This window comes from Polyodon spathula, chromosome 30 (assembly GCF_017654505.1).
Source record: "Polyodon spathula isolate WHYD16114869_AA chromosome 30, ASM1765450v1, whole genome shotgun sequence".
NCBI lineage: Eukaryota > Metazoa > Chordata > Actinopteri > Acipenseriformes > Polyodontidae > Polyodon > Polyodon spathula.
Window position 1 is genome coordinate 908,651 of NC_054563.1, and position 25,000 is coordinate 933,650.

The 25,000-nt window shown below is 42.1% G+C and overlaps 2 protein-coding genes across 2 annotated transcripts; one reads left to right on the forward strand and one right to left on the reverse strand.

Annotated features, from left to right (window-relative positions):
• Positions 1 to 43: 43 nt before the first annotated feature.
• Positions 44 to 17,674, reverse strand: mtmr6 (myotubularin related protein 6). The gene is made up of 14 exons (XM_041233190.1): positions 17,477 to 17,674; positions 15,861 to 15,980; positions 13,189 to 13,351; positions 12,050 to 12,207; positions 11,123 to 11,251; positions 10,623 to 10,757; positions 10,118 to 10,250; positions 8,679 to 8,788; positions 7,741 to 7,866; positions 6,579 to 6,628; positions 5,342 to 5,542; positions 3,647 to 3,781; positions 2,039 to 2,165; positions 44 to 627 (listed from the first exon to the last, which is right to left on the reverse strand). Exons 1-14 carry the CDS (start codon positions 17,498 to 17,500, stop codon positions 382 to 384), a joined length of 1,857 nt encoding a protein of 618 aa, XP_041089124.1. The 5' UTR covers positions 17,501 to 17,674; the 3' UTR covers positions 44 to 381.
• A 345-nt stretch (positions 17,675 to 18,019) lies between these two features.
• On the forward strand, positions 18,020 to 24,653 carry nup58 (nucleoporin 58). Its single transcript, XM_041232674.1, has 10 exons — positions 18,020 to 18,571; positions 21,044 to 21,204; positions 21,301 to 21,339; positions 21,516 to 21,659; positions 22,249 to 22,368; positions 22,638 to 22,793; positions 23,225 to 23,252; positions 23,745 to 23,810; positions 24,158 to 24,332; positions 24,548 to 24,653. Exons 1-10 carry the CDS (start codon positions 18,471 to 18,473, stop codon positions 24,629 to 24,631), a joined length of 1,074 nt encoding a protein of 357 aa, XP_041088608.1. The 5' UTR covers positions 18,020 to 18,470; the 3' UTR covers positions 24,632 to 24,653.
• Positions 24,654 to 25,000: the final 347 nt, after the last annotated feature.

The following is a 25,000-nucleotide window of genomic DNA, read 5'->3' on the forward strand; positions in this document are numbered from 1 at the left end:
GTACAAAAGGGAAAATGCAAATAAAATAAAAAAAGTAAAATATATATAAAAGAAAATAGTTTTTAATACCATACAATTATATATACAGTACCCTCCGACAAGAACTTCCACAATGGAGAAGTATTATTATTTATTTTAAGTCTAGCTTATCAATTCGAATTTTTAATTTTGATTAAGCAAATAAGAGAAACAGTGGTCGATCCACAAAACATGCCATTAGTGAATATTACTGTACCCCCTCTTTCTGCAAAGCCCTTCTGAAAGCCATGCACATAGTTATCACCCTTCGCTAGCACACCGTTGTGGGGTAGCATGCACACAGTGGCAGTTTAGAGAACGTGGAGACATTCGGTTTTATTTATTGGACATTTTCAGTCCAGGCTAGCAGGTCATTCTCGCCACGCCGCGCTCCAGGCTGACCAGAGTGGGCTCTGGCTTTGTGAAGGATGCTGGCTCCTCTTCCTCTTCATTGTATCCATTTTCAGCACTGCTGCTGCCCTCCACAGTCCTAACACGGTCACAGACAGACAGCTTCTGCTCATCCTCCTTGTAATTCAGAGGGGCAGAAAGGATCAGCGACTTGGGCCGGGCTGCATGTGACAGGAAGACTCCTTGTTTCTGCAGCTTCTGAAAGAAAAAAAGACAAGCACACAATACAAATACAGTGGCTAATACCACTCCCTCCCCCCTTCAAACACACAATACAAATACAATGGCTTAATACCACTCCCTCACCCCTTCAAACACACAATACAAATATAATGGCTTAATACCACTCCCTCCCACCTTTAAGGCGTCGCAAAGGTTTGCCTTGAAATCCAACGGGAATTTAACCAGTGAATACGACTTGGTCACAGCACAACCAGGAAAGTGCAATAACCATACCTGTGTATGCAAGTCCAGGAAATACAATCCCACTCAAAAACACAGACCGCAATAGCGGTGTAGGAAATGCAACTCCACTTAAAACCGTGGTCCATTTTTCAGTAGAAGACACTGAAACTATCGGATTAGCTATCCTTGTGTACTGGTGAAAGATGCGACTGCAGCAGTATTTTTTAAAAGATGGATTTTGCGGTCTGGGTTTTCTTTATAAGCTCTCGATAGCGTCCCATTGAGCAGAAAACAGCGAGTGCCCAGGAGAGGAATGAGCTCCCCCTGAAGCAGCAGACAGTGCCCTGCGTGCCCTGGGCAGAGTGGCATCCCTGAGTACTGCACCAGCAAGATAAAGACGTGAATGCGGTCACGCTCAGCATGGCTACATTCATGTTTTAATGGGACCACGCTGCTGCAGGAGGGTGTAAACCAAGAAAGAGGTTAGTCAGCCCCTCCGACAGTGTGTTCACCTGGGCAGCAACAGAGCGTGGAGCTTCACTCACTCAATACTGAAAGGGCATCTTTATAGACGGACAAGAAACCCTCTGCATCGAAACCACAATGATCTCTCCAGTGTTTACAGGATCAGTAATGGAGTCAGTATTGTGTGTTTTGCTGTTATCCAAACCGCAAGCAGAAGAGAGTGCCATGCATTACGATTTAATTGAGTGTTCCTGGGTCAGTATGATGATCTCCACGCTGCTGTTATTGCACACCATGCTCAGTACCCTGCACCTAACCAGGGCTCCCCTTGCTAAGCTAGAGTTAGCAAGTCTCTAACTTCCTAAGTGAGCTTTCCCTGCCCTGAAATATATGTGCTTTAAAACAAACAGAGCAATTGTTGTATTGGAGCGCAATGCTCGGTAACTCACCCCGCTGTGAAAGTGAAATTCTGTGCAAGAACAATAAATGAAGTGGAACATGCTACACCACGAACAAGAGAAAGAAAACTGATGAAAACACAGACACGAGCAGACACGCAAACACGGACAAGGACAGACAGAGACACACACACACACACACACACACACACACACAGAGGCAGACACGCACAGACAGAGACAAACACAGACAAGGACAGACAAACACACACACACACACAGACAGACACACACACACACACCAGCTCTTTGAAGCTAAAGCTGTAATGCACTGTACTTACAGCCTCCAATGCTCTGGTCTTCTTCTCCAGGTCCCTGTTGCTAGCTCTTAGAGACAGGACCTGCTTCAACACAGACTGCCTGGGGTGCATGGATCGGTCAAACTGGTGGTACATATTCCTCCAGAACCTGGAGCCACAACCAGAAGCATAAAGAAGGACAAGATGAACTCATAACAGTAACAATAACAACGCTATTATTTCTGTCACATGTTGTTCTCTAACTCTTAGTACACTTCTAAGAGTTTACCATGGTACACTCTGCACTCTCATTTTGCAGTTTTTCCACCATGCTTTTCCAATTGGTTACCATTGTTTGACATGTGTGTTTGTTTACATACTTTACCATACCTCTCTTGGCTTTATAATGCTTACCTATGCGTTACTATGACTTCACTATACTATATTACATTTTGCTATGTTTTTACTATGGGGAACTCTTATAAGGGTTGGGACACATTCAATTCTCAACCTCGGAAAGGTTTCTCAATTGCAACCTACAGCATGTAAAACCTGGATCAATGATCTGAAAGTACAGAAGGGGACCTGGATAGAAAGCAAAAAACAAAAGGTGAAAGCAGAGGAGCAGATCCAGCTATCTGAGACAGCAGCAGCTAATGTAGGCGCTTGTGCTGTTTAGAAAACGCACAGCCCTGCAGTGCAGCGTGCTCTTCTGTTTTACAGTAGCTCTGAAGGGTCTGTGAAACAGAGATGCCCTTACGGTATACCACTACCTTGAGAGACTGGGAAAAGGGAGAGAGATGGCATTGATTGAAGATTAAACAACGGATTGTCTGGACCAGGGATTCTGAAAACTATAGAGGTCATATAGCTTGGAGGAGGCGATTTCTTTGTTTTATAATGCTTTATTTACGTTATGTTGGATAACAAGGGGATGAGGTTTAGATTTACCGGGTGACTCCCACTGCTTAGCAGTTTAATTCAGGTCAGGTTTTACTGTGAGCTAAATCAGAGTAAAACCTGGACTAGCTACACCGCTATGCAAGTTGACTCCCGTACCAATCCCTGGATTCAGTTTATATGTTCTTATCTTTGCTATGATTTTTTTTTTCAAAAGCCCATTCTGCTTTTGAGCTAATTTAACAACTGGTAGAAATTCAAAGGCTTTCTCTAATTTGACACTGATGTCTGAGAATGGTTATTACCTGCTTGATAACAGACAGCCAGTTACTGTAGGCGTCCCATATCAAAGGCCAGCGGACTTACTGAAAGGTCAAGTATCTGCAGGTAATGAACGCTGCAAAGGAACATTACTGCTATTATGAACACGTGTTTCTGTGTATGAAGACATTTATTTTGAAAATGTGTTTTTAGGTTATATACTGGACTGGGTTAAAGATGATGTCACTGTTGAGTTTCAAGATTCTTTTACCTGTAGAATACTGACCGCTCTACTAGGAACATGATTGGCCGAGGCGATCGGAGAGGTGTATAATACAGTCCAGAGTAAAAGGGCATGGGTTTTTATACCCAGCCCCGGTTAGATCGTTAAGATAGACCACAGCCTCTCAGAAAGGGTTGGAAGCTCTCTTTGGAATGAAGCTCTTGATGATCGGAGCTGTACTCAAGTGTGACGGATTAGAGACTCACTTGAAATTGAACGGCAGCGTGTTGGGTTCCAGAACTGGGTGTGTTTCAGAGAAGCCAGGCTGGTAGACAGGGTTCACATAGTTCTCCTGGTCGTTCAGAAGGAACGGCCACAAGGAGTACGTCTTGTCTTTCAACCTGAACGAGGGAAAGGAAAAAGGGTTAAAGAGCCACCTGAAAGAATGTCTTCTGTGGGCCCTGCAGAACAGCTCACACAGGCAGGAGGCACACTTACAGCACAGTCTGCTACCTGCTGGCAAGTCTGTTCCGAGGGAAGCCTGCCATTGTCTACAGGAGAGCCTGTCTTCACGCACATGCCTCTAACATTACCTTTACACGGTCGCTTTCATAGAGAAGACTACTGCTATTACAAGAGTTACCAAGTGAAAAAGCATGAAATACAGTAAATTACACAACATCACTAAAAAGGGCCAGGACCAGCTCACTAACTGCTTCATTTAAACTGCAATGAGAATCCTACTTGAAATTATAATACAGGGGTGGGAATAAGACTCACAGCGCACAGCAGTTTGATCCATTCCTGGTTTTACTAGGAGTTAGTAAGATACAACTGAGCTTGTTATCTATAAATTGTGGCTAATCAAGTTTGTAGCAAAACCAGAAATGGCTGAAACTGCTGTGTAATGGGAGCCTTATTTCTATTCATTTGACATAAAACTGCACACTAAACAGCTTGTATACAAACTGCGGTCTTATCCGATCTGAGCGCTTGACCCCCACCACAATTGCCTAAATGGTCTAACCCCCCCCCCCCCCCCCAAACACTCTTTTCCTATTTCCTCAGGGTAATTCACAGTGGGAGGAGAGGTTTCGGTCTCTTTCCATACAGATGCTTTCATGATCCGGAGCTACAGTACCCGTCTCTTTCCTAAAACTGCCTGGAAACCGAGGGTGCTCTCATAAAGGGGCTCTATTGTGTTGTGTTTACTGCATTGTACTGAACTGTTCTGTGAAACGGATTGGTGCGCACAACTCTCACCCAGCCAAAACATCTGCAAAGACACCATGCACTGTTTTCCCATAAAGCAAAAAGAAGTTCAGCCAAGGGGGAAAACAAAACAAAAAATACAGACAGCAACCACCCATTGTCTGAGACTTCCTAAATATTTGCGGATGAACCCTAACAAACAGGGGGCGCCCCAGTACACGGCACAGAGCTCTCCGTTCAGGAGTCAATTAAAACACAATGATTAGAAGCAACACTTTATATATAAAGATCTATAAAAACAGTTCATGTGAATTACAGAAAATCATCCTTCATGGGTTAGCGCCTCAGACCTGCTGTCTGGATGTGTTCCAGTCTGTTCTCTGCGCTCTTCTACTGCAGGGCTACTGACCATCCCGACAGCTCGGCTCAGAACTGGGAGGTGGGGAGGGCATTCAGAACTGTGCGAGGTGGGGAGGGCATTCAGAACTGTGAGAGGTGGGGAGGGCATTCAGAACTGTGAGTGGGGAGGGCAGTCAGAATAGTGTATTGTACAGTACTGTATTGTACAGTACTATAGTGTACTGTATTGTATTGCACTGTATTATACTGTACTGTATTATATTGTCTTGTACTGTACTATATTGTATTATATTGTACTGTATTGTATAGTACTGTATTGCACTGTATTGTACAGCACAGTACAGTACTGTACTGGTCTCTCAGATAAGGTCGGCCGCATGGTTTCTCACCTGAGCTCTTCCCGTTCTCTCTGGCAGTTCCCCAGGAAGTTCCCGAACTGGCAGGAGTGGACGTGCTCGTGGATCTGGATGAGGAACCACTCGTTGTACTGGAAGGCCTGTGGAAACTGCTCCGTCAGCTGCCACACGCACTCCAGGAACTGGGTGAACACGGGGGACACTTCCTTGGGGTCCCCATCCAGCTGATCACACCTGGGAATGCGTGCAGGAACAATGGGTTTATTCCTGGCATCTCAGGAGGTTATAACTGTAACACACCAGGAGTGGCGAAGAACAGGGTATAAGACTGCAGTAATCCCCTTCCCTTCCGCAGGGCTTTTCAATCATCATCATCACAGGACTGGAGCAGCAGCAGCACGGTCACCCTCTGCCATCTTGTGGCGGAAATGCTGTAGGACATCTTCGTTTAACAAATTCATAAATCTAACCACACTACAGTATTGAGCCAGGACACAGGAAGATAATATTCTTGGAAGTTCAACCAAGGGACAGTTAGGGTTGAAATGTTAAATCACATGGAAATTGTAAACAAACACACACAGCACATGCTCTTGTTCTGCTAAGAGAGGCCATTCATGTATGGAATGTGTAAACAAACACACAGCACATGCTGATGTTACAAACACACACACAGCACATGCTCGTTACAAACACACACACAGCACATGCTCGTTACAAACACACACACAGCACATGCTCGTTACAAACACACACACAGCACATGCTCGTTACAAACACACACACAGCACATGCTCGTTACAAACACACACACAGCACATGCTCGTTACAAACACACACACAGCACATGCTCGTTACAAACACACACACAGCACATGCTCGTTACAAACACACACACAGCACATGCTCGTTACAAACACACACACAGCACATGCTCTTGTTACAAACACACACACAGCACATGATCTGGTTACAAACACACACACAGCACATGCTCTTGTTCTGCTAAGAGAGGCCGTTCATGGTTTTTTTCACTATAGCGATTTGACATTTCTGGTGGAAATAGAACCTATAGCAAAAGGTACCCAAGATTCAGAAACAACCCTCAAGTGTAAAGCAATGTCTTTACTTGAAATAGGACTTACCCACAACCCAGGGGATGACAGAGCACAGCAATGTCAGTCTACATTAGCACAGATTCACACACAGCAGACATCTACTCTCGTATTAAAATACAATATATTCATGTTAGAGTATTTTAGCATAGTACCTGTCAGCAAATTTGTGCCCAAATGAGATCCAGTCTTTTTCTATCAAAACCTTGGAGAAGGAAAAAAAAAAGTTATCACAAAAAAAAATAAAACTTAATATAAGATGTTAGCTAAAATGTGTTAAGATTACAAACGAGAGATAGTAAAACTGTACAAACATGAGAGAGATAGCAAAAGTATACAAAGAGATAGTAAAACTATACAAAACAAGAGAGATAGTAAAACTGAACAAACACGAGAGATAGTAAAACTATACAACACAGAGATAGTAAAACTATACAAACACAGAGATAGTAAAACTATACAAACACAGAGATAGTAAAACTATACAAACACAAAGATAGTAAAACTGAACAAACACAGAGATAGTAAAACTGAACAAACACAGAGATAGTAAAACTGAACAAACACAGAGATAGTAAAACTGAACAAACACAGAGATAGTAAAACTGAACAAACACGAGAGAGATAGTAAAACTATACACACCCAGAGATAGTAAAACTATACAAACACAGAGATAGTAAAACTATACAAACAGAGAGATAGTAAAACTATACAAACAGAGAGATAGTAAAACTATACAAACACAGAGATAGTAAAACTATACAAACGAGAGAGATAGTAAAACTATACAAACGAGAGATAGTAAAACTATACAAACGAGAGAGATAGTAAAACTATACAAACGAGAGATTGGAAAACTTTACAAACGAGAGAGATAGTAAAACTATACAAACGAAAGAGATAGTAAAACTATACAAACGAGAGAGATAGTAAAACTATACAAACGAGAGAGATAGTAAAACTATACAAACACAGAGATAGTAAAACTATACAAACGAGAGAGATAGTAAAACTATACAAACACAGAGATAGTAAAACTATACAAACACAGAGATAGTAAAACTATACAAACACAGAGATAGTAAAACTATACAAACAGAGAGATAGTAAAACTATACAAACACAGAGATAGTAAAACTATACAAACTATACAAACAGAGAGATAGTAAAACTATACAAACACAGAGATAGTAAAACTATACAAACACAGAGATTGTAAAACTATACAAACGAGAGAGATAGTAAAACTATACAAACACAGAGATTGTAAAACTATACAAACACACGAGAGATTTACAGATCAACACATACAGTACCATGAGACCCTTGATGGTCCGGTAGAAAGGATCCATAAGCAGAGCCCCTAAAGAGCAGACCTGAGCTGTGCGATCCCAGCCATCAGAACAGTGCACCAGCACACTGGCGCCTTCCACTGTGACTGCCTATAACAGAGACAGAGACACAAATACAGCAGTGATGCACTGAGACAGCAGTGATGCACTGTGACTGCCTATAACAGAGACAGAGACACAAATACAGCAGTGATGCACTGAGACTGCCTACAACAGAGACACAAATACAGCAGTGATGCACTGAGACTGCCTACAACAGAGACACAAATACAGCAGTGATGCACTGAGACTGCCTACAACAGAGACACAAATACAGCAGTGATGTACTGAGACTGCCTACAACAGAGACAGAGACACACGCAGCTGATGCAGCGAGTAGCAAGCAACAGGCAAGCCTCCACTGAAGCACCTCGCTGAGTAGAACAGCCTGTTCAATAGAGTACCTAGTGGGAGGATGATAGCTAATAGATGGACAGCCTGTGTGTCCTGAATCCTAACAGTCTGTCAATTGGCACCAAATGCATGGCAAGTGCATGTCCAGGTTCAAGCTGCATCGTTATAACGGTACTTGTCTGTGAGTGTCACGCGCTGAGATTGAAATGAACATGCAGGTCACCTTTACTCGAACCGTTTAATTACTGTATCAACATGAAAGTACAAGGGCAATTACCAGCCCGAGAACACAAATACACACGCTTTCAACAGTAACAAATTAAAAAGGGTTTGGTTTGACTTGGCTTGGGATACAACATATACACAAGTTACAATACTTCAGCAGTGAAACTCATGTAGGGAGATGTCACACAAACTAGCTCCTATACAGCTTCTATCAGTCAATTACTGCTATCAAGAGACACCTCTCCCTACGCATGCCTGTATCATACTGGACATCAACGACTTACTTTAGCTAAGATGATAGCAGCATCCAGAATAGCTTTGATGTGACGCAGCCACCCCGAGCTCTCCAACCCAGAGAAATAGTCAGTCATGGACAGAGACTTTGTACCAATTACTGAAACAAACAGACAGGGAGCAATCACAGATGAGAACAGACAAAACAGGTCAAAATCCTTCCCTGTAGCTCTGACTCCCCACTAAAAACTGTCGCTGTTGTTCACATCGTACAGCTTCATATTCTTTTTTCCATTTAATTGAAAAATCTGGCAGAGAGTAAATAAAGCCTAGAGGAAGTGTCTCTCTCAATTCAATTTCAATTTGAAGTGTTTTATTGGCATGACTGATTATTAGAAGTATTGCCAAAGCAATGGTGGGTAAATTCCTTCTTCACAATTAACATTTAAAACATATGCAAATTTTTGATTATAAAACAAACACATAGTATACTTAAAACAAATCACATCAACAATAATAATGATTGAGAGACGCTTGTGATTGGGCTGCCTCTTTACTGCAGCTTGTTTCCTCTCCTAAGAGGATGAGGAGTTTTTTATGTTCTGCCAGATCTGGGACTTGTTTGTAGAGATTTTCTATTTTTGGGAAGAAGGCTTCCCTTAATAGATTATATTTGGAGCACTGCACTAGAAAGCGTAACTCTGTCTTGACCTGGTTGAGAGGACAGTGATCACACAGCCGGTCCTCTTTGGGCAGCCATGTCTGCCTGTGTCGGCTGGTCTCGGTGGCCAGGCTGTGCTCACTGATTTTTACTCCTAGATAGGTGTAGTTTGAGCAGTGTTCTAAAGGGTGAAGTGGTACTTATTTCCCTAAGATCTAGCTTTCTTCTGGAATATTACAACTCTGGTCTTGTTCATGTTTACTGCCAGGGCCCATGTCTAACAGTACTGCTCTATCAGTGATAGGCTCTGTTGAAGCCCCTGTTGGTGGGTGACAGCAGGACCAGGTCATCTGCAGAGCTGGAATTTAATTTCAGTGTCATGTAGAGAGAAGCCAGGGGCTGCAGTCTGCTCCAACACTGTGGCCAGCTCGTTGATATAGATGTTGAACAGTGTCGGGCTGAGACTGCAGCTCTGTCTCACTCCTCGCCCTTGTGAGCAAAAGTTATTTTATTGCCAATTTTAACCCCTCATTTATTTTCTGTATACATAGGTGTGATGGTGACATATACTTTACCCCCTACACTGCTTTGGATAAGTTTGTAAAATAATTCTTCAAAATCTATTAAACAAGCAAATATTTTCCTTTTTATTTTGGTTTACATGTTTGTCCATTAGGGTCTGTACAAACTCTCTCTCTCTCTCTCTCTCTCTCTCTCTCAGTGATCGATAATAGATTCTCTCTCTATCTGTCTGTCTGTCTCTCTTTCTCTCTCTCTCTGTGTGTGATGGATAATGGATTGATCTTCACGCAGCAGCCTTGCACAGACCTTCGAGAAGCTTCTGGAGGCTGGCCCTCATGACGTGGATGTTCTCGATCCCTACAAACTGGAACCTGATATTGGAGTAGTTGTCTTCGTTTTCATAGCCCTTCCCAGCAGCTCTGTTCGCCAGGGCGTTCAGCTGCAAAGCAAGCACAAAGGATTTAACAGTGCAGTCTGTGGTACATTAACTCTGCACAGTCCCACAATCATGCAGCATTCTCGAATAGTGTAGCATTCTTCACTGACAGTTAAGTTTGCACACTTTGAGCTACTTTTCGGAAACACAAACACATCAGTAGGAGGTTACAGCACATCTTCAAGCAGGGTCAGGTTTTATTTTAAAATCAATTCCAATTGCCGTTCCCTTTTAATCAATTCCAACACACCATTGAAAAACAAGAATAGCCCCCAACCCTGTCTTCAAGATCAGGTATTAGATAAAGAAGAACGTGCTGGTTGTAGACCCCAGCAGGCGACACAGGCATGATCAGCTGGTCAGCACTGGTCCTACCTTGGGTCTTGTGTCCATGACGTACATGAAGCGGCTGTTGTGATTGGCTTTGCTGATGGCCTGCAGCATGTGTTCATCTTCCAGACACCTGGCACTGAAGCCAGAGAGTGGCTGACTGCACCGACACACAGCGGCCTGGAGAGAAGAGAATGTGAGCACCCTCCATATAGGCTGGTATGTACAGGAGACATGTGGACAATGCTGTCTTCATGCACCACTATAGAAAGCAATCATCACTGGTTTCTATAATGGCGATTGTCAAGACAGGTATTGCATTACTGTACTGTACATGAACTTACAGGAAATCTTCCATGCTTAAAAAAAAAAAACTAACAGGACCCACATATTTTGATAAAGCAAACTGAACTGCACCCTTCAGGAATTGTTACTTTCCCCCTCCTTGTGTGTGCCTGTCATTGAAAACGATAACGGGAGTCCTTGCCAAATCTTTCAAAGTAATGTCAAAATCTAGGCATGTAACAGTGACATGCCAAGTGTACCTTTTTCTCCTGGTAGAAATACGATAGTACCGGGAACCTCCCTTTACTCCGGAACTTGGAGCTTCCCACGATGATGGGCTTGCTTGCTGACACTGGGACAAACAGGTCTCTTGGATACGTGTCACAAACCTGAAGGGATTGCGGGAAACAGAACAGCAGGGTGATTTAGGTGTATTACTCACGTCACCAGCTGCTAGGAATCTGAGCAATCAGGCTCCCGCTAGACGTGCGCTGAACTGATCTTGAGCCGATTCAGAAAAGCTTTTGCATAAAACGAATTAATAACACAAAACCAATTACAGGTGATTAATAGCATCTCGGATAACCAGCTCAGTCAGTTGCTGCAGTAGAGTAAATTAATCAATTATTCTTAACCAGCACTGTTCTGCACTGCATACAAAGCCTGCCACTGGCTAAGCCATATAGTATATTTCAATGTTAGACTGATAAAGCAGCCAGTCCTCACTGAATCTCTGATACAGTGTGCACTGACAGTACAGTAAAAGTAAGGTGTAGACGGACTCCACTTCAGGAGAGTTTCCCCCGTAGTAAGTCATGCTGGACTGTCAGGATCACTGAGGCAGTGTAATAATGAGACACAGTTTCTGCAATCAAGCCGAATTTATTCACTGGAATGAAGGCCATACATAGCTCTTTTGTAGTTGCTGTCTTCTGAGTACTTATCATACAGGGATAAGTAAAGTATTTTTTTTTTTGCTGCCGTATCGATGATATCTCAGACGAATCTCAGATGCAACTGAACTGGACCCTTAGTGAAGAAAAGACAGAACCAGAAGCAAAGCCCTGGCTGGGAAAGGCCACTGGCTACTAATATTAATACAGAGGAAGCGGTCTTAAAAACAATAGTGTAGGAAGCGGAGAGCTGCTGCAGCCCATCCAGAGACAGCCAGGGTGTGCTTCCCTCACCTTGTAGTTCCTGTTCACGTCAGTCATCTGCCAGTGGTCACACGGCACTCCCATCCGCTCGTACTCCGAGGCCAGATCAATGAGCTGCCAGCCGCCAGCCCTCTCCTGCTCGCTCTGCTTTGGGTTATAGGAGAAGGCATAGAGATCGTCGAAGGAGCCTGGAAGTTCAAGGAGTACACAATTAAGCAATGATCTGTCAGTTCCAATTTTATGTTACATGTTACTAAACTAAACAGCGGCCCTCTTCAAACAGTGGAAAACTCTGAAAAGGAAGTCTCTTCGGCTCTTACCTATCGAGAAGACCAATCTTATTCTATCGTGGTGGGTTTTTTCTATCATAAAGACTGGTGAAGCTTTTTTTGTGACTAATTTCACGGCAATTATGATAATTGGAACTGACTAACAAAAGATAGTATATCCTTTTTAGTGCTGAAATAAACATGGCTTTTTCATGTCTGAATATTCTTTTAAAATTTAAAAGGAATATTCTTTCATTCTGAATCAGCTGGAAAACTAAAGTATACTCCATACCATATTACAGCAAAAAATGTAGCAATACATAAATAAAACAACCCCAGTGCCCAATAAAATGACCTATCATGGAAAAAAGAAAAGCACTTCTGTACAGTGGGGGTGGGGGTGTTCCCTTGCATCTTTTGGAAGCACTTACTTGTAAATCATGTCATATGAACCAATATGAACATGGCAGTGTTTCTTCCAATATTCAGGTATTTGTCTCAGCACTAATTCTCTCATGTTATCACCCAAATCCCAGAGCCAGCCCGAACCTCAAATAGAACCAAACCAGGCTTGGGGGTCAATTCCTGTTCTTCTAACCCCAGTTCCCTTTTCATCAATTCAACACATTATTGATCAAATGATGATCACTGCTTTCATTTGAAGTCATTCACTGACAGTGGCTTTGATTGAAGTAATTGGTTGCCACTATGAGAAGCTCATTTTAACAGAATACTGCTGATTGCAATTGTGTTCCATGACGTGTTGGAATGGATTTAAAAGGGAATGGAAATTGGACTTTGGAATGGATTTTAATATGAAACTGGAATTGCAAAGCAGGGATGGGCCCCACCCCTGCCTCACATGTCCTGTCCTCCGCACGGACTGCATGCTTCACGCACCTGGTCTGCGCAGCAGTAAGAGTGAGCTGTAGATGTCGTGACAGTCTCGCTCTCTCGGGATCACGAAGTGGACCACCCTGAAGTTACGGCAGTGGATCACCAGGGGGCACCCAGACGTGGTTAAGGACAGTTTTTCTACCACCGCAATGTGGTGATGGAGGATCTGTTTCAGTGGAAGAGAGACAATTAGACACCGGGGCAAAAAAAACTAACTTACAGCACTGTCTTTCTGTGAAAACTATATAGAATATTGTTGCATTTTCACAAAAGATCATTAAAATAATACTTAGTGGAAGAAGAGGCTCAGGTGCTGGAGCCATTTTAAATGCTATAAGCAGTCAATGGAAGTGTAATATATAATGTGCATTGTGTCCAAAATCTCAAAAGCACATTGAAATTAATACTGATTATTCCTGCATAAAAAACCCCACACGACTTATATATAGGATGTCTGATCCTGAATTACAGTGAGACAGAAACACACTGAAGTAACTTGCATACATGTCAGTGGTTTGATTTCCATAGCCATGGCACACAAAGGGCTGTGTATTAATTTATGAAAGCGACGTGTTTTAGATTCAGACCCCATGTCTTTTTTATCTATGTATTTTTTAAAATCTAACACACAAAGCAGCGAGCAGCAGATCTCAACAATGAGCGAGGCAGGCGGGTGGTTTCCCTTCCTTACACAGCCCTGCTCATCTCTTGCACCTCCAAATACGGCTATCAGAAATTCCACAGTGCAAGGGGAAAAGAAATGCGACGACGTGTCTTGTGCTCGATACACAGCACAGCTTCCCACTCAAGTACGAGGTGGTCAAACGCAAGTCATCGGCTGCGGTAGCAAGTGCCAGCTTGGTCATTATCAGCGTGGCATTCACGGCACAGCAAACTGTTCAGGAAAGGCACTCCACTCAGCCTGCTTCAGCAGCGCTTCCATTTCCTCTGTTCCGTTTCCAAGGCTACCTCATTGTGCTTGGCAGACACAGCTGTGGTTGTATCTCCATTAGCTTCCTATTGAAATGTGTCCTTCTTTGGAAACAAAACAGCCAAGTCTGACTGAATCAGCAGAAGCAATTCACAGGCAGGGAATGGGGATGACAAAGCAAGCCCAGGACACTCAGTCACTGTAGTGAAACAGGGAACGCACTGAACCAAACCCATTAGGGAGATTCATGATCTGCGACACAGTATAGTTACACGTTCAGAATGCATATTCATTTGCCTTGTTGTTAACAGTTTTAAATGAATTCAGAAGGCATATTCATTTGCCTTGTTGTTATAACAGTTTTAAATGAATTCAGAAGGCATATTCATTTGCCTTGTTGTTAACAGTTTTAAATGAATTCAGAAGGCATATTCATTTGCCTTGTTGTTATAACAGTTTTAAATGAATTCAGAAGGCATATTCATTTGCCTTGTTGTTATAACAGTTTTAAATGAATTCAGAAGGCATATTCATTTGCCTTGTTGTTATAACAGTTTTAAATTAATTCAGAATGCATATTCATTTGCCTTGTTGTTATAACAGTTTTAAATGAATTCAGAAGGCATATTCATTTGCCTTGTTGTTATAACAGTTTTAAATGAATTCAGAAGGCATATTCATTTGCCTTGTTGTTATAACAGTTTTAAATGAATTCAGAAGGCATATTCATTTGCCTTGTTGTTATAACAGTTTTAAATGAATTCAGAATGCATATTCATTTGCCTTGTTGTTATAACAGTTTTAAATGAATTCAGAAGGCATATTCATTTGCCTTGTTAACAGTTTTAAATGAATTCAGAATGCATATTCATTTGCCTTGTTGTTATAACAGTTTTAAATTAATTCAGAAGGCATATTCATTTGCCTTGTTGTTATAACTGTTTTAAATGAATTCAGAATGCATATTCATTTGCCTTGTTGTTATAACAGTTTTAAATTAACTCAGAAGGCATATTCATTTGCCTTGTTGTTATAACAGTTTTAAATTAATTCAGAATGCATATTCGTTTGCCTTGTTGTTATAACAGTTTTACTAGATAACGTATGGCTCACTAAACAGGGCAGCCCTGTTTTGGCAATGTTGTGACTGGTCCAATCAATACAGTGTGTGTAACAGTGTGAACAGTACTGTTTAGTCTCCTTGGTTCAGTTTAGCTTGAGTATACGTTTAGATGCAGCTTAGAGTTTTTATTTACACTTTTTGATATTTGCAATGGTTGGGTATTGCTGGTTTCTTAATTAACATCCTTTCCAGATTTTTCTTGTTTTGTCAAAAGTGGTTGCTTTCCTGAAAGGAAGGTGAAGCTCCTGCAGGGATGGAAGTAAGATTCAAAATGCATAGCAGTTTGATTCATTCCTGGTTTTACTACGAGTTTAATAAGACACACTTGAATTTGGTACCCATATGCTGGGGCTAATCAGGTTTGCAGTAAAGCCTGGAATGGGTGAAACTGCTATGCAATAGAAGTCTTATTCCTTTGCCTGCCTTGGTTACCATGAAAATCAACTAGCCTCAAGAGGGCAAAACAGAAAGGCGTTTTGACATCAACTCCCTAACTCCCTATCCGTTAATGTGTGCTCAATCAATCCTTTAACCAGGAGTGTCAGGTAAAATCAAACCGTTTATAAAGATCTGCTTGCAAGTGGGAGCAGCGAGAAAATGAAAATGCACTAATATTGTTACCCATGTTTCTTGAGAAGCAGCAGTATTGGACTCTACAAATAAGAGATGAGTTGCAGTGAGGTGCAGTGTTCCAGCTGTCGCCCGATTGCTGAACCGGTCTAACAGCTTCACCTGTTCAACCTGAAACAAGAGACAAAGAAGCTCCTTCAGTCCTACAGCACACTCACACAGCAGGCAGTTCAAGCAAAGGCTCTGCCTTTCAACACGAGCTCCGGCACGAGGTCACGTCACAGTTTACAAGCAGACAGTTTCAAAGAGATTCAAAGACAGCATTAGTGGCATGCAGAGTAAGCACAGTGTGAAATCTCAAACACCCTTGAAATCCTGGAGACAGCACCTGTCCACTTTGTTATTCACAACATTGTTAAATACCTTGTTTCATATGCTACAGAAATGATTTTATTACCTTGGTACTGCAGATGTCAACAACAGTATCATGACTCACTCAAAGCCTTAATCCTCAGTATTTGCTCAGTACAGGCTCACCCCTGTATTGTGTGGTTTAAAACCAAAGTAAACAACTTCAAATCAAAGTAAACCCATCTCTGCGAGAGTGCTATTAATTTAACATCTACTCACAGTTGTGGAAAGAGATTAACATTTACTGTTTTGGATAACTTTCAAGCCTGAACCTGAAATAATGTACAATGTTGTTTGTATGCCGTACTTACGAAATTAAGCTCTAGCCAATGCTGTACAGTGCTGTATTTAAACTGTGCAATAATCATACAGTGGCCTCAAGGACATCATCATCTCATGCAATTTAATATGGGAGGTTAAGAGTGCCAGACTGCCTGGTGATTAGCACTTTTAAAAATCAGTTCTGTACATGAATTCCAGCTCTGTGTCACGTGTACATACACATCGTCACACTACCTTCACTCAACCAATGCCAGTCCACAGTATCAACTGATTAACTAACCAGATAACATTACAGCTGTAAGGACTACATATTCAATTGATTTTGCTAAATATACCATAACCTGTGTGTTTCATGATACAGTAAACCAGACACAATGCGGTATTTTATTACCCACTTCCTTGTGCATTATTAGACAGTCTAGAAACTGAACAAACAATCCCCACCCAGAAAATAAAGTACTATGATACTGTTGCGTGCAAATTAACATGATATGACTGTGCAATTTCAGCGGAGTCCTTACCTATCCTCCTTCAACCGTCTAAGACATTTTCTTTGCTGTCCATCACCACAGATTACTAAAATGGTGTTTTCTTTCTGAATGTGTTTCACGGTTACCATGGCAATGGTACACTGCATTACACTGTGACTTGCTTGTGTCAGGTATCTGAAGTCCTGAACAGAATCGTTGTTCAAGTGCACCGGCTATCGCTTGGCGAGTCTGGGCACTGACCCGAAATGAATAGGAGCAGCGCCTTCATAATACAGCTGGCTTTGGGGCGGTGGGGAATTTTAAACTTGTACAGTATTTCAATTAATCAAAACAATGAACAGCAAAAATGAGACAAAACAATAGCACCTCTAATGCAAGCGCTCGTGAAAGCGTGCAATGCAGAAATACATTGTAATTATTTCTTGTAGTAATAAAGCGCATATCCATATGATATTAAAACAACGAAATATGATGCTTTCTTACCTTGGGCGTTGTGATGTGTTCCATTTTAAAACAGTACAACGGTTTACAACACGGGAAACCGAGGAGACGCAGTGTACCATTAGTTGTTATGAAAGAATATCGCAAAAAAAGTGTTTATTTGTGTTTGTTTAAAAAAGCGATTACACACTCCTTCTGCAACACGCTCCAGCGCTGACTTCCTACTCTGACGTCCCTACAGCAGACTGGGATCACGTGTCCTTGCAGCCTGACTTCCTTTGATGCGGCGCTATGCACACTGGGAAATGTAGTTCAGTTTGCTTAACGGTACTGGCTTCCTGGTAAAACAGTAAACCTCTTCGTGCTGTGCATGTAGGTCATGCTGATCGATTCTTATGATCCTGAGAAGTGATTTTCTTCTTGTATATATCAATACCGTATTATGAAGAAAACAAGCGCATATTTATACCGCCTCTTTTTATTCTGTTTGATTTTAGTTCTATACGCGCATATGTGCAAGGTAAACAGTGCATGTAGGCAGTTCATTGGATTAAAATTGGAAATTTTTCTTTCAGTAGAAGGAATGGTATTGTAATGTGTTTTTTTTTTTTTTTTTATTATTATTATTATTATCTTCAGCTGACCCTTATTTCTAGGTTTATGTATTTCTATTCTAGTTAATACGGTAATACAAAACATAAATGCGGCACTGTGCCTTTAAGAGACTATTGTGGTCCTCCACAATCCCATCAGCCCTCAAATCGGCAGCGCGCAGTTGTGCTCGGCGCAGAAACAGAACATACAGCGGCACGAAATACTGTCTTTTCACGGAGTCTTGGATAATATGTGTGCAATTCTAATAGCGAATGCCTTGCTTATTATTGCATGTTAAAGTATACAGTGTGTTTGTTTGGATGCTTTGATTGTATACAGGACGCGCTGTATCAGTCTTGCACAGCAAGGCCTCCACGTTGTGTTGGAAGCTGCGAAACGCATGTGAATATTTGTGTTTGTAAGAAGCAGCAGCGTATTTAAAATGTCAGGGTTTAACTTCGGGGCCGGCGCTGGAGGGTTGACTTCTACAGGCACGACTGCAGGAGGGTTTGGAGCGTTTGGAGCTGCCGCCGGTGCTTCAAGGTAAGAGAAGATCAAAAACAGACCGGGGTTCAACCTGCTCTCAGTATCGACATACTAGTACTGCATATCAAATATATTCGCACACTCTAACTTACTTTAAAAGCGGTCGGCATTGCATTTAGAAATACTATATATAGAAAGAATAATGGGCTGAAGGAAATTGCAAGAAAAGTAAATTGAATTGGGTATATTACGCGGATTATCACTATTGCATTATATATAGACAGACATGGTTAAGGTACATTTAACTAAATTTGTGTTTAGGAAACAATATTATGAGGGAAAATCTAGTGGAATGCATTTGCCTTAATTATGTTTATTTACTTTTACTCCAAATCCTACTGTGTTGACCACGCAATTTGATTGTGCCATTTTTTTTAAACCATTATAGGTATGCATTTAAAATGGGACGGTTTTGTTTGAATTTCATGACTAGGAGGAATACACCTTGCTGTGGTTCTCCTGTCAGACACTAGCGGTGTGTGTGTCTGTGTATCCCCAGTACACTTGGGTCCTCTCGCGAGTGTTCCGCTTGTGGGAGCCTGGTTCTGCTCTGATGTTTTGTTGAAGTGCTTCACGGGTGGTGTTTAGGTCACTGCTAAGGCAAGCTAAAAAAAAAAAAAAAAAAAACTGTAGTTGCCTGATCTGTCCTGAGTCACACGGTTGCTATGCAACCGGTCTTTTCCATCCCTGACATTAAGTCCTGCTTTTAAACATTTCCTCTTGCAATTTTAGCTTGCTGAATCCAGCAGGCTCAGCACGTCCACAGTACAGGGTGTTTTGTGTTGTCAGTTGTCTCGTTTTAAGGCTCATCATTCTGCAGTTGTTCACAGTGTGTCAAAAGCAAGCCTGTTCAAGAAGTCATGCTCCAGAATCACCCAAGTCAAACTGGAACAGAAGTGAAGCCAGGTTCTTCCATTTCAGCACATTCATTTCACTTCTTTAAATAGACTAGGAATCGAGAGGGATAGAAATAAGACCAGCAGTTGGATCCATTCCTGATCTAAATGAGATCCACTTGAGCATGTTGCACTGAGGCTGATTTAAGCTTGTATCAAAACCTGGAATGGGTGGAACTGCTTTGCAATAGGAGGCTTATTTCCATCACTGCTGAAATTGGTGGAGGAGCAAAACCTGGAATGGGTGAAACTGCTATGCAGTAGGAGTCTTCTTTCCATCCCTGAACAATGAATCGGTTATTGATTGCCATGGCTTTGTTTTGCGAGCCTTTGTTGGTGTTTGATGTCACTAGCACGTGCATGTTTGCAGTTGTGTATTTGAAGGTTTTAGAGAAGAGGCTACACACTGAATGTAAGCTTCTTGCTTTTGGTTGTTCTCTGTTCGATATTCAGTTGGGGAATTGGCTGCTGGTTGCACCTTTAGGAGTGTTCCTATTAAAATCAAGTGGAACCTCCTATACAGCTGCTGGAGCACAGCGAGTATGTCTGGAAGTGGGCGAGTGGCAGGTTCTAGGGTCAGATCAGTGAAAACATTTACAAGTGATTTGCAGTCAGTGTTGGTAACAGTGGGCAGCGCCATGCTGGGTACTTTTTACCACAAGTTGTTTTTGCCAGCAAACCTACAGGAGCCGTTTCTTTATGGTGTAAACGTTCACACATTATCAGCTGTAAGACTGTGTTTGTTTTTCCTATACAGTACCGTTTGTGCTGCAGCCGTACCTTTTTATTGTCTTCCCAAATAGCCAGATCAAATTTTAGAAAAGCAATTTTTGCATTGGAACCCTGCCACAAATACCGGTTGCAAGAGAGCTTTTTGGCTAATGCTCAAATCACATTATTGAGACATTATCAAAACAGAATTAACTAAAATAAACTGTTCACTAAACCACAAAGCAAATTCATAACCTCCTGAATTCAGTGGCTGATCTCTAAGTTATTGGTTAGTCGTTTAGTTGAAGTAAACTAAACAGAACTGTGCTGTAACCCTGTTGTTACTTATAGCCAATCAGAGCTTGAGTTTCGTGTGCCACATGCTGCCACCCAAACAATCCCCATTCATGACCTCACTGAAATACTGACTGTACTTTATTCACTGTGTCAGTCCCATTCCCAGCGCAGTTTATATACACTCTTGTCAGCATTCCTTTCAACATCAGTTCTAAACAGTGAATGGAGAATTGGACTGGACTGAAAAGAGAGCGGGGGTAATCTTATTTAAAAAGCATGAATTTATAGGTTATTGGTACCGTATTTAAAACACGTTGATAGGAAATGTTTAATTTATTTTGTCAGTTCAAGTTTGAAGCGCTTACGGGACCTCTCTGTTTTCTGCCAGTCCTCCGCCAATGTCTGGCCACCTAAATGAAATATCCGTACGAATTTGAAAAGTGTGCTCTGTGCCGGTATTCGTGCATGCTTGAGCAGCGCTGTCATTGGGGTTACCAAGAACGCTAAAGAGTTGCAACCTTGCATTCTGAATTCCTGTAACAGTGGTCTCTCTTTATTCTGCCAGTAACCCTGCGGGCACAGGGAGCTTCACCCTGGGCAACATGGCCTCTGTGGCTCCGACGATCGGCGCTGGCACCACCACCACCTCATCCCTGGGACTTGGGGGCGGACTTTTTGGGCAAACAAAACCTGCCACTGGGTTCTCCTTCGGGGGAGCCCCCACTGGTAGGGCTTTATTGTAGAAGAATTCTCTTGGGTTCTTTTGGGTTTTTTGTTTTTATTTTGCATTCAGAATATAACTCTACTTTCTTCTCCTTACAGGAACCGCGGCAACATCGACTGTGACAGGGCTGGCACTGGGTGAGTGCATTTACACCAATACAGGATGTCTTAAACATGTAGAATATCCTGTAGGCCTGGCTTACTGGCCATTCTGACCTTGAGTGGGCTGAAAGTCAACGTTAGTCTTGCACGGCACAGTCAGCCAGAACCACCCTCACTCGGAGCAATGCAGTGATCATTTGTTTCTGTTTTAGGGGCGCCTGCAACCACGTCTGCAGCTGCAACAGGCTTCAGTTTAGGGTTTAGTAAACCAGCTGCATCCTCCGGCCCCTTCAGTCTTCCTGCCACGGGAGGGGGCCTCTCTCTGGGGTCCGCACTGACGTCAGCAATGCCAGCAGGTATGATTGTAACAAAACCGTTTAGCGCGGCATCACAGCTGCTGAGATGTGGCATCAGCTGTTGGTGGAGGCGGTCTCGGGCAGCATTGCTCAAATGTTACAGATACAGTGCTTCCTTGATGATTTGCTATATGGCGCATAAATATAGTGGAATATTCAGACAGTGAATTAGTGATGAGCCGTTTATAAAGTGAAGTATAGTACTTGACAATTTACTGTCAGTGTGACCTCACAGTGAATTAACCACACTGTGAAATAACGAAAGAGCACTGTACTTCTAAATTCAAAACCATTGCATATCTTTGAATCTCGCATCTCAGAACCATTGTATAGCTTTGAATCTCGCTTCTTAAAATTTGCCTAGTTTGTGTGCTGCACAGCATTAGTGCCTTGGTCAAGTGTGCTTGTTGGTAACGACAATGCCGTAGAGGATGTCTAAATCAAATCCTCGCAACGCATGCATGCATCAGTGTGTACTGCATGTCCGTTTTTAATTTGAGGGGGTGTTAGTCGCACACCTGGGGTTTGCACAGGATTGGATGCACTGTTCTGAGGTACAACCATTTTTTTTTCCTACTTGTATCTGCAGGTTCGACAGGGTTTGCACTCAGCCTGGGCAGCACCCCGGCTGCATCTACAGCATTAACAGGCTTGTCGCTGGGCTCCACGGGGTTAGGGTCGAGTCTGTTTGCAAGCTCTGCAGCCACAGGTAACAGCAGCTAATGAGTTTGTTAAATGTCAAGTGGACACACAATGTTAAGCAAGTGTGTTCCAGGTATAGAAGGATTGCTTTCTAATACAGTCTGGCCTGGATCAATCCCCATATATCTATAAGGAGGATTACTGGTTATTGCATATTAATGGATTGCATATTTTAAAACTGGGAGAAGGCAGGGATGCATTAATTATGAATATATCATCACTGACACTCGTCCTTTATGTGTGTGTGTAAATGTTAAAACGTCTTTTCGACTCTAGGTCTCGGGCAAGGTCTCGGGCACGGCTTCGGGCAAGGTCTCGGGCAGAGCTCTTTAGGCTTGGGCTCGACTTTAGGGATGTCCACAGCAGCTCCTACAGCTACGACTAGCCAGGGTCTTGGAGGAGTCGATTTCACTAGCTCTTCAGAGAAGAAGAGTATGTATTTACCAAACCCTGCCGTTGAGAGAGTCTGACTTGTTGACTGTTTTAGTATTTGTACAAATGGTGTGCATTGAGAAACCTAAATCTGCACCTGAAGTTTAAAATAAAATTGTTTTTATCTGCTACGTATTCAATTTTATAGTGCCTGTAAGCATATCTATTCAATGTTGGTTCTTGAATCAAGTGTTCCTTTGGAACTTGACGCTGTCATACTGTGGGCACATTCCTAAACAAAATAAGTGTGTCCACATACATACGGACAGTACTTAATTGGTTTAGGATCATGTGCACATTTTGCCAGTGTCGAGCTCCAAAGGAATACTTTGTGTGCCAAGACATATACATACTGTGTATACACGGTATATAAGTGTATGTATTCTTAGTTTCGAACTCTCCAGATCCTAACCTGTGTTTTAATTGTGCAGGTGACAAGTCATCAGGAGCCAGACCAGAGTAAGTGCACTTTTACAATGAGTTTGCAGCTTAACCCCTTAGGGCCCAGGTATGTGTTTGTGTAATCTTTCTGCAACAGAGTAACAAGCACTAGCTACTGTAGTTTACAATTGGAATGTACTTGGAGAGGGGACATGTTTGCAAGCTTCATTGAGCGGATACAAAAAATGACATACAAATCAAATCCTAATATTAATACGTTAGAAAGATACGTTAGTTGGGATGTCTCGGATCCTCCAGCGCACTCTGGGATGTCTCGGATCCTCCAGCGCACTCTGGGATGTCTCGGATCCTCCAGCGCACTCTGGGATGTCTCGGATCCTCCAGCGCACTCTGGGATGTCTCGGATCCTCCAGCGCACTCTGGGATGTCTCGGATCCTCCAGCGCACTCTGGGATGTCTCGGATCCTCCAGCGCACTCTGGGATGTCACTCTGTAGTCATTGTTCCATTCCCTCTTCTCTGTTTAATGTTTCTTTTTCTTAATATTTAGGGATAGTAAAGCACTTAAGGATGAAAACCTACCTCCTGTCATCTCTCAAGATGTAGACAATTTTCAGTAAGTTCAGCTATTATACACATTATTGCAAACCTTACAGTGTGATCTAGGAACCTGTAGGGCTTCAAAATCTTACATTTTTATTTGTTGAAGTATTGTAGCAGTGGCTGGCAGTCTCTGTGTTCATTACAAACACCTAGTTAATGTATAGTTCTGGTATTCATATAATGTTTTATATGCAAAAACAGGCTATTGTTTTAAATCAATATTTCTAGGCATGCAAGTTTAATTTTGAAGCCAGGGCTGATTCCACACAAGTTCTTGGATTCCTCTGTAAAGTTTGCAGCTTGCTCAATGATATGCCATGCAAGACTGACCTCCTTTTATTTAATCTCCGTTTCCTTTAGAAAGTTTGTGAAGGAGCAGAAACAGGTTCAGGAGGAGATCAGCCGCATGTCCTCCAAGGCAATGCAGAAAGTGCAGGATGATATTAAGAGTCTGAAGCAGCTCCTGTCTGTGTCTGCTAGTGGCCTGCAGAGAAACTCCCAGGCCATTGATAAGCTGAAGATTGAAACCGCACAGGTAGGCATCGATGCCAGGCGTTTTGCAAATCAAGTTTTAACAACGGATGTGGATTAAATAAATCTCAAGCCTCCTATTGCAGAGCAGTTTCACCCAGTCCAAGTTTTAATATGTGCTTGACTTTTTCATGCAAATGCTTACTTATCCATTTTAAAGGAAAATATTAAAGATATATAGCTAGAGATTGATAACTGATACTACGTTTCATTTTTCAGGAACTCAAAAACGCAGAGATTTCCTTACGGACGCAGAAGATCCCTCCTGGTCTGCAGCATGAAAACACCGCCCCGTCTGAGTAAGCAGCAGCTCTTGTGCTTTCAGGTTAATGGGTTCCTGTCATATGACAGTTCCATTTTTGCCTCAGTTACGCTGTATCGGTTAAAGACTTCAAAGTAGCCACGTTCGGCTGGCTTTACAAATACTGTATTTACAGTATAATCGTAAGTCTCAAAACTACTCGCATCTAAATCTTTTGTAGTCATTTTTGTATTACTTTAGTATAAATACATGTTAATTTGGATTCATATGTTGTTTTTTTCTGACTGAACGAAAGGACACACATTTGCCCGTTTTCCCATTGGAAATAGTGATATTTTGAAATGGTCACAAAAGCAAAGTTTGTGGGGAATAATAGCCATTTTCTATACTTTTGAGGCATAAGCAATTAG

Bases quoted from the DNA above. Each gene is read 5' to 3' on its own strand.
- mtmr6 (XM_041233190.1), bottom strand. From the start codon at position 17,500: ATGGAACACATCACAACGCCCAAG. The intron at 13,352-15,860 runs GTAACAATATTA...CCACTGAAACAG, and splicing joins CTGCTTCTCAAGAAACATGG to ATCCTCCATCACCACATTGC. The intron at 10,251-10,622 runs GTAGGACCAGTG...CTTGCTTTGCAG, and splicing joins TCATGGACACAAGACCCAAG to CTGAACGCCCTGGCGAACAG.
- nup58 (XM_041232674.1), top strand. From the start codon at position 18,471: ATGTCAGGGTTTAACTTCGGGGCCGGCGCTGGAGGGTTGACTTCTACA. The intron at 22,369-22,637 runs GTAACAGCAGCT...TTTCGACTCTAG, and splicing joins TGCAAGCTCTGCAGCCACAG to GTCTCGGGCAAGGTCTCGGG. The intron at 22,794-23,224 runs GTATGTATTTAC...TTAATTGTGCAG, and splicing joins TAGCTCTTCAGAGAAGAAGA to GTGACAAGTCATCAGGAGCC.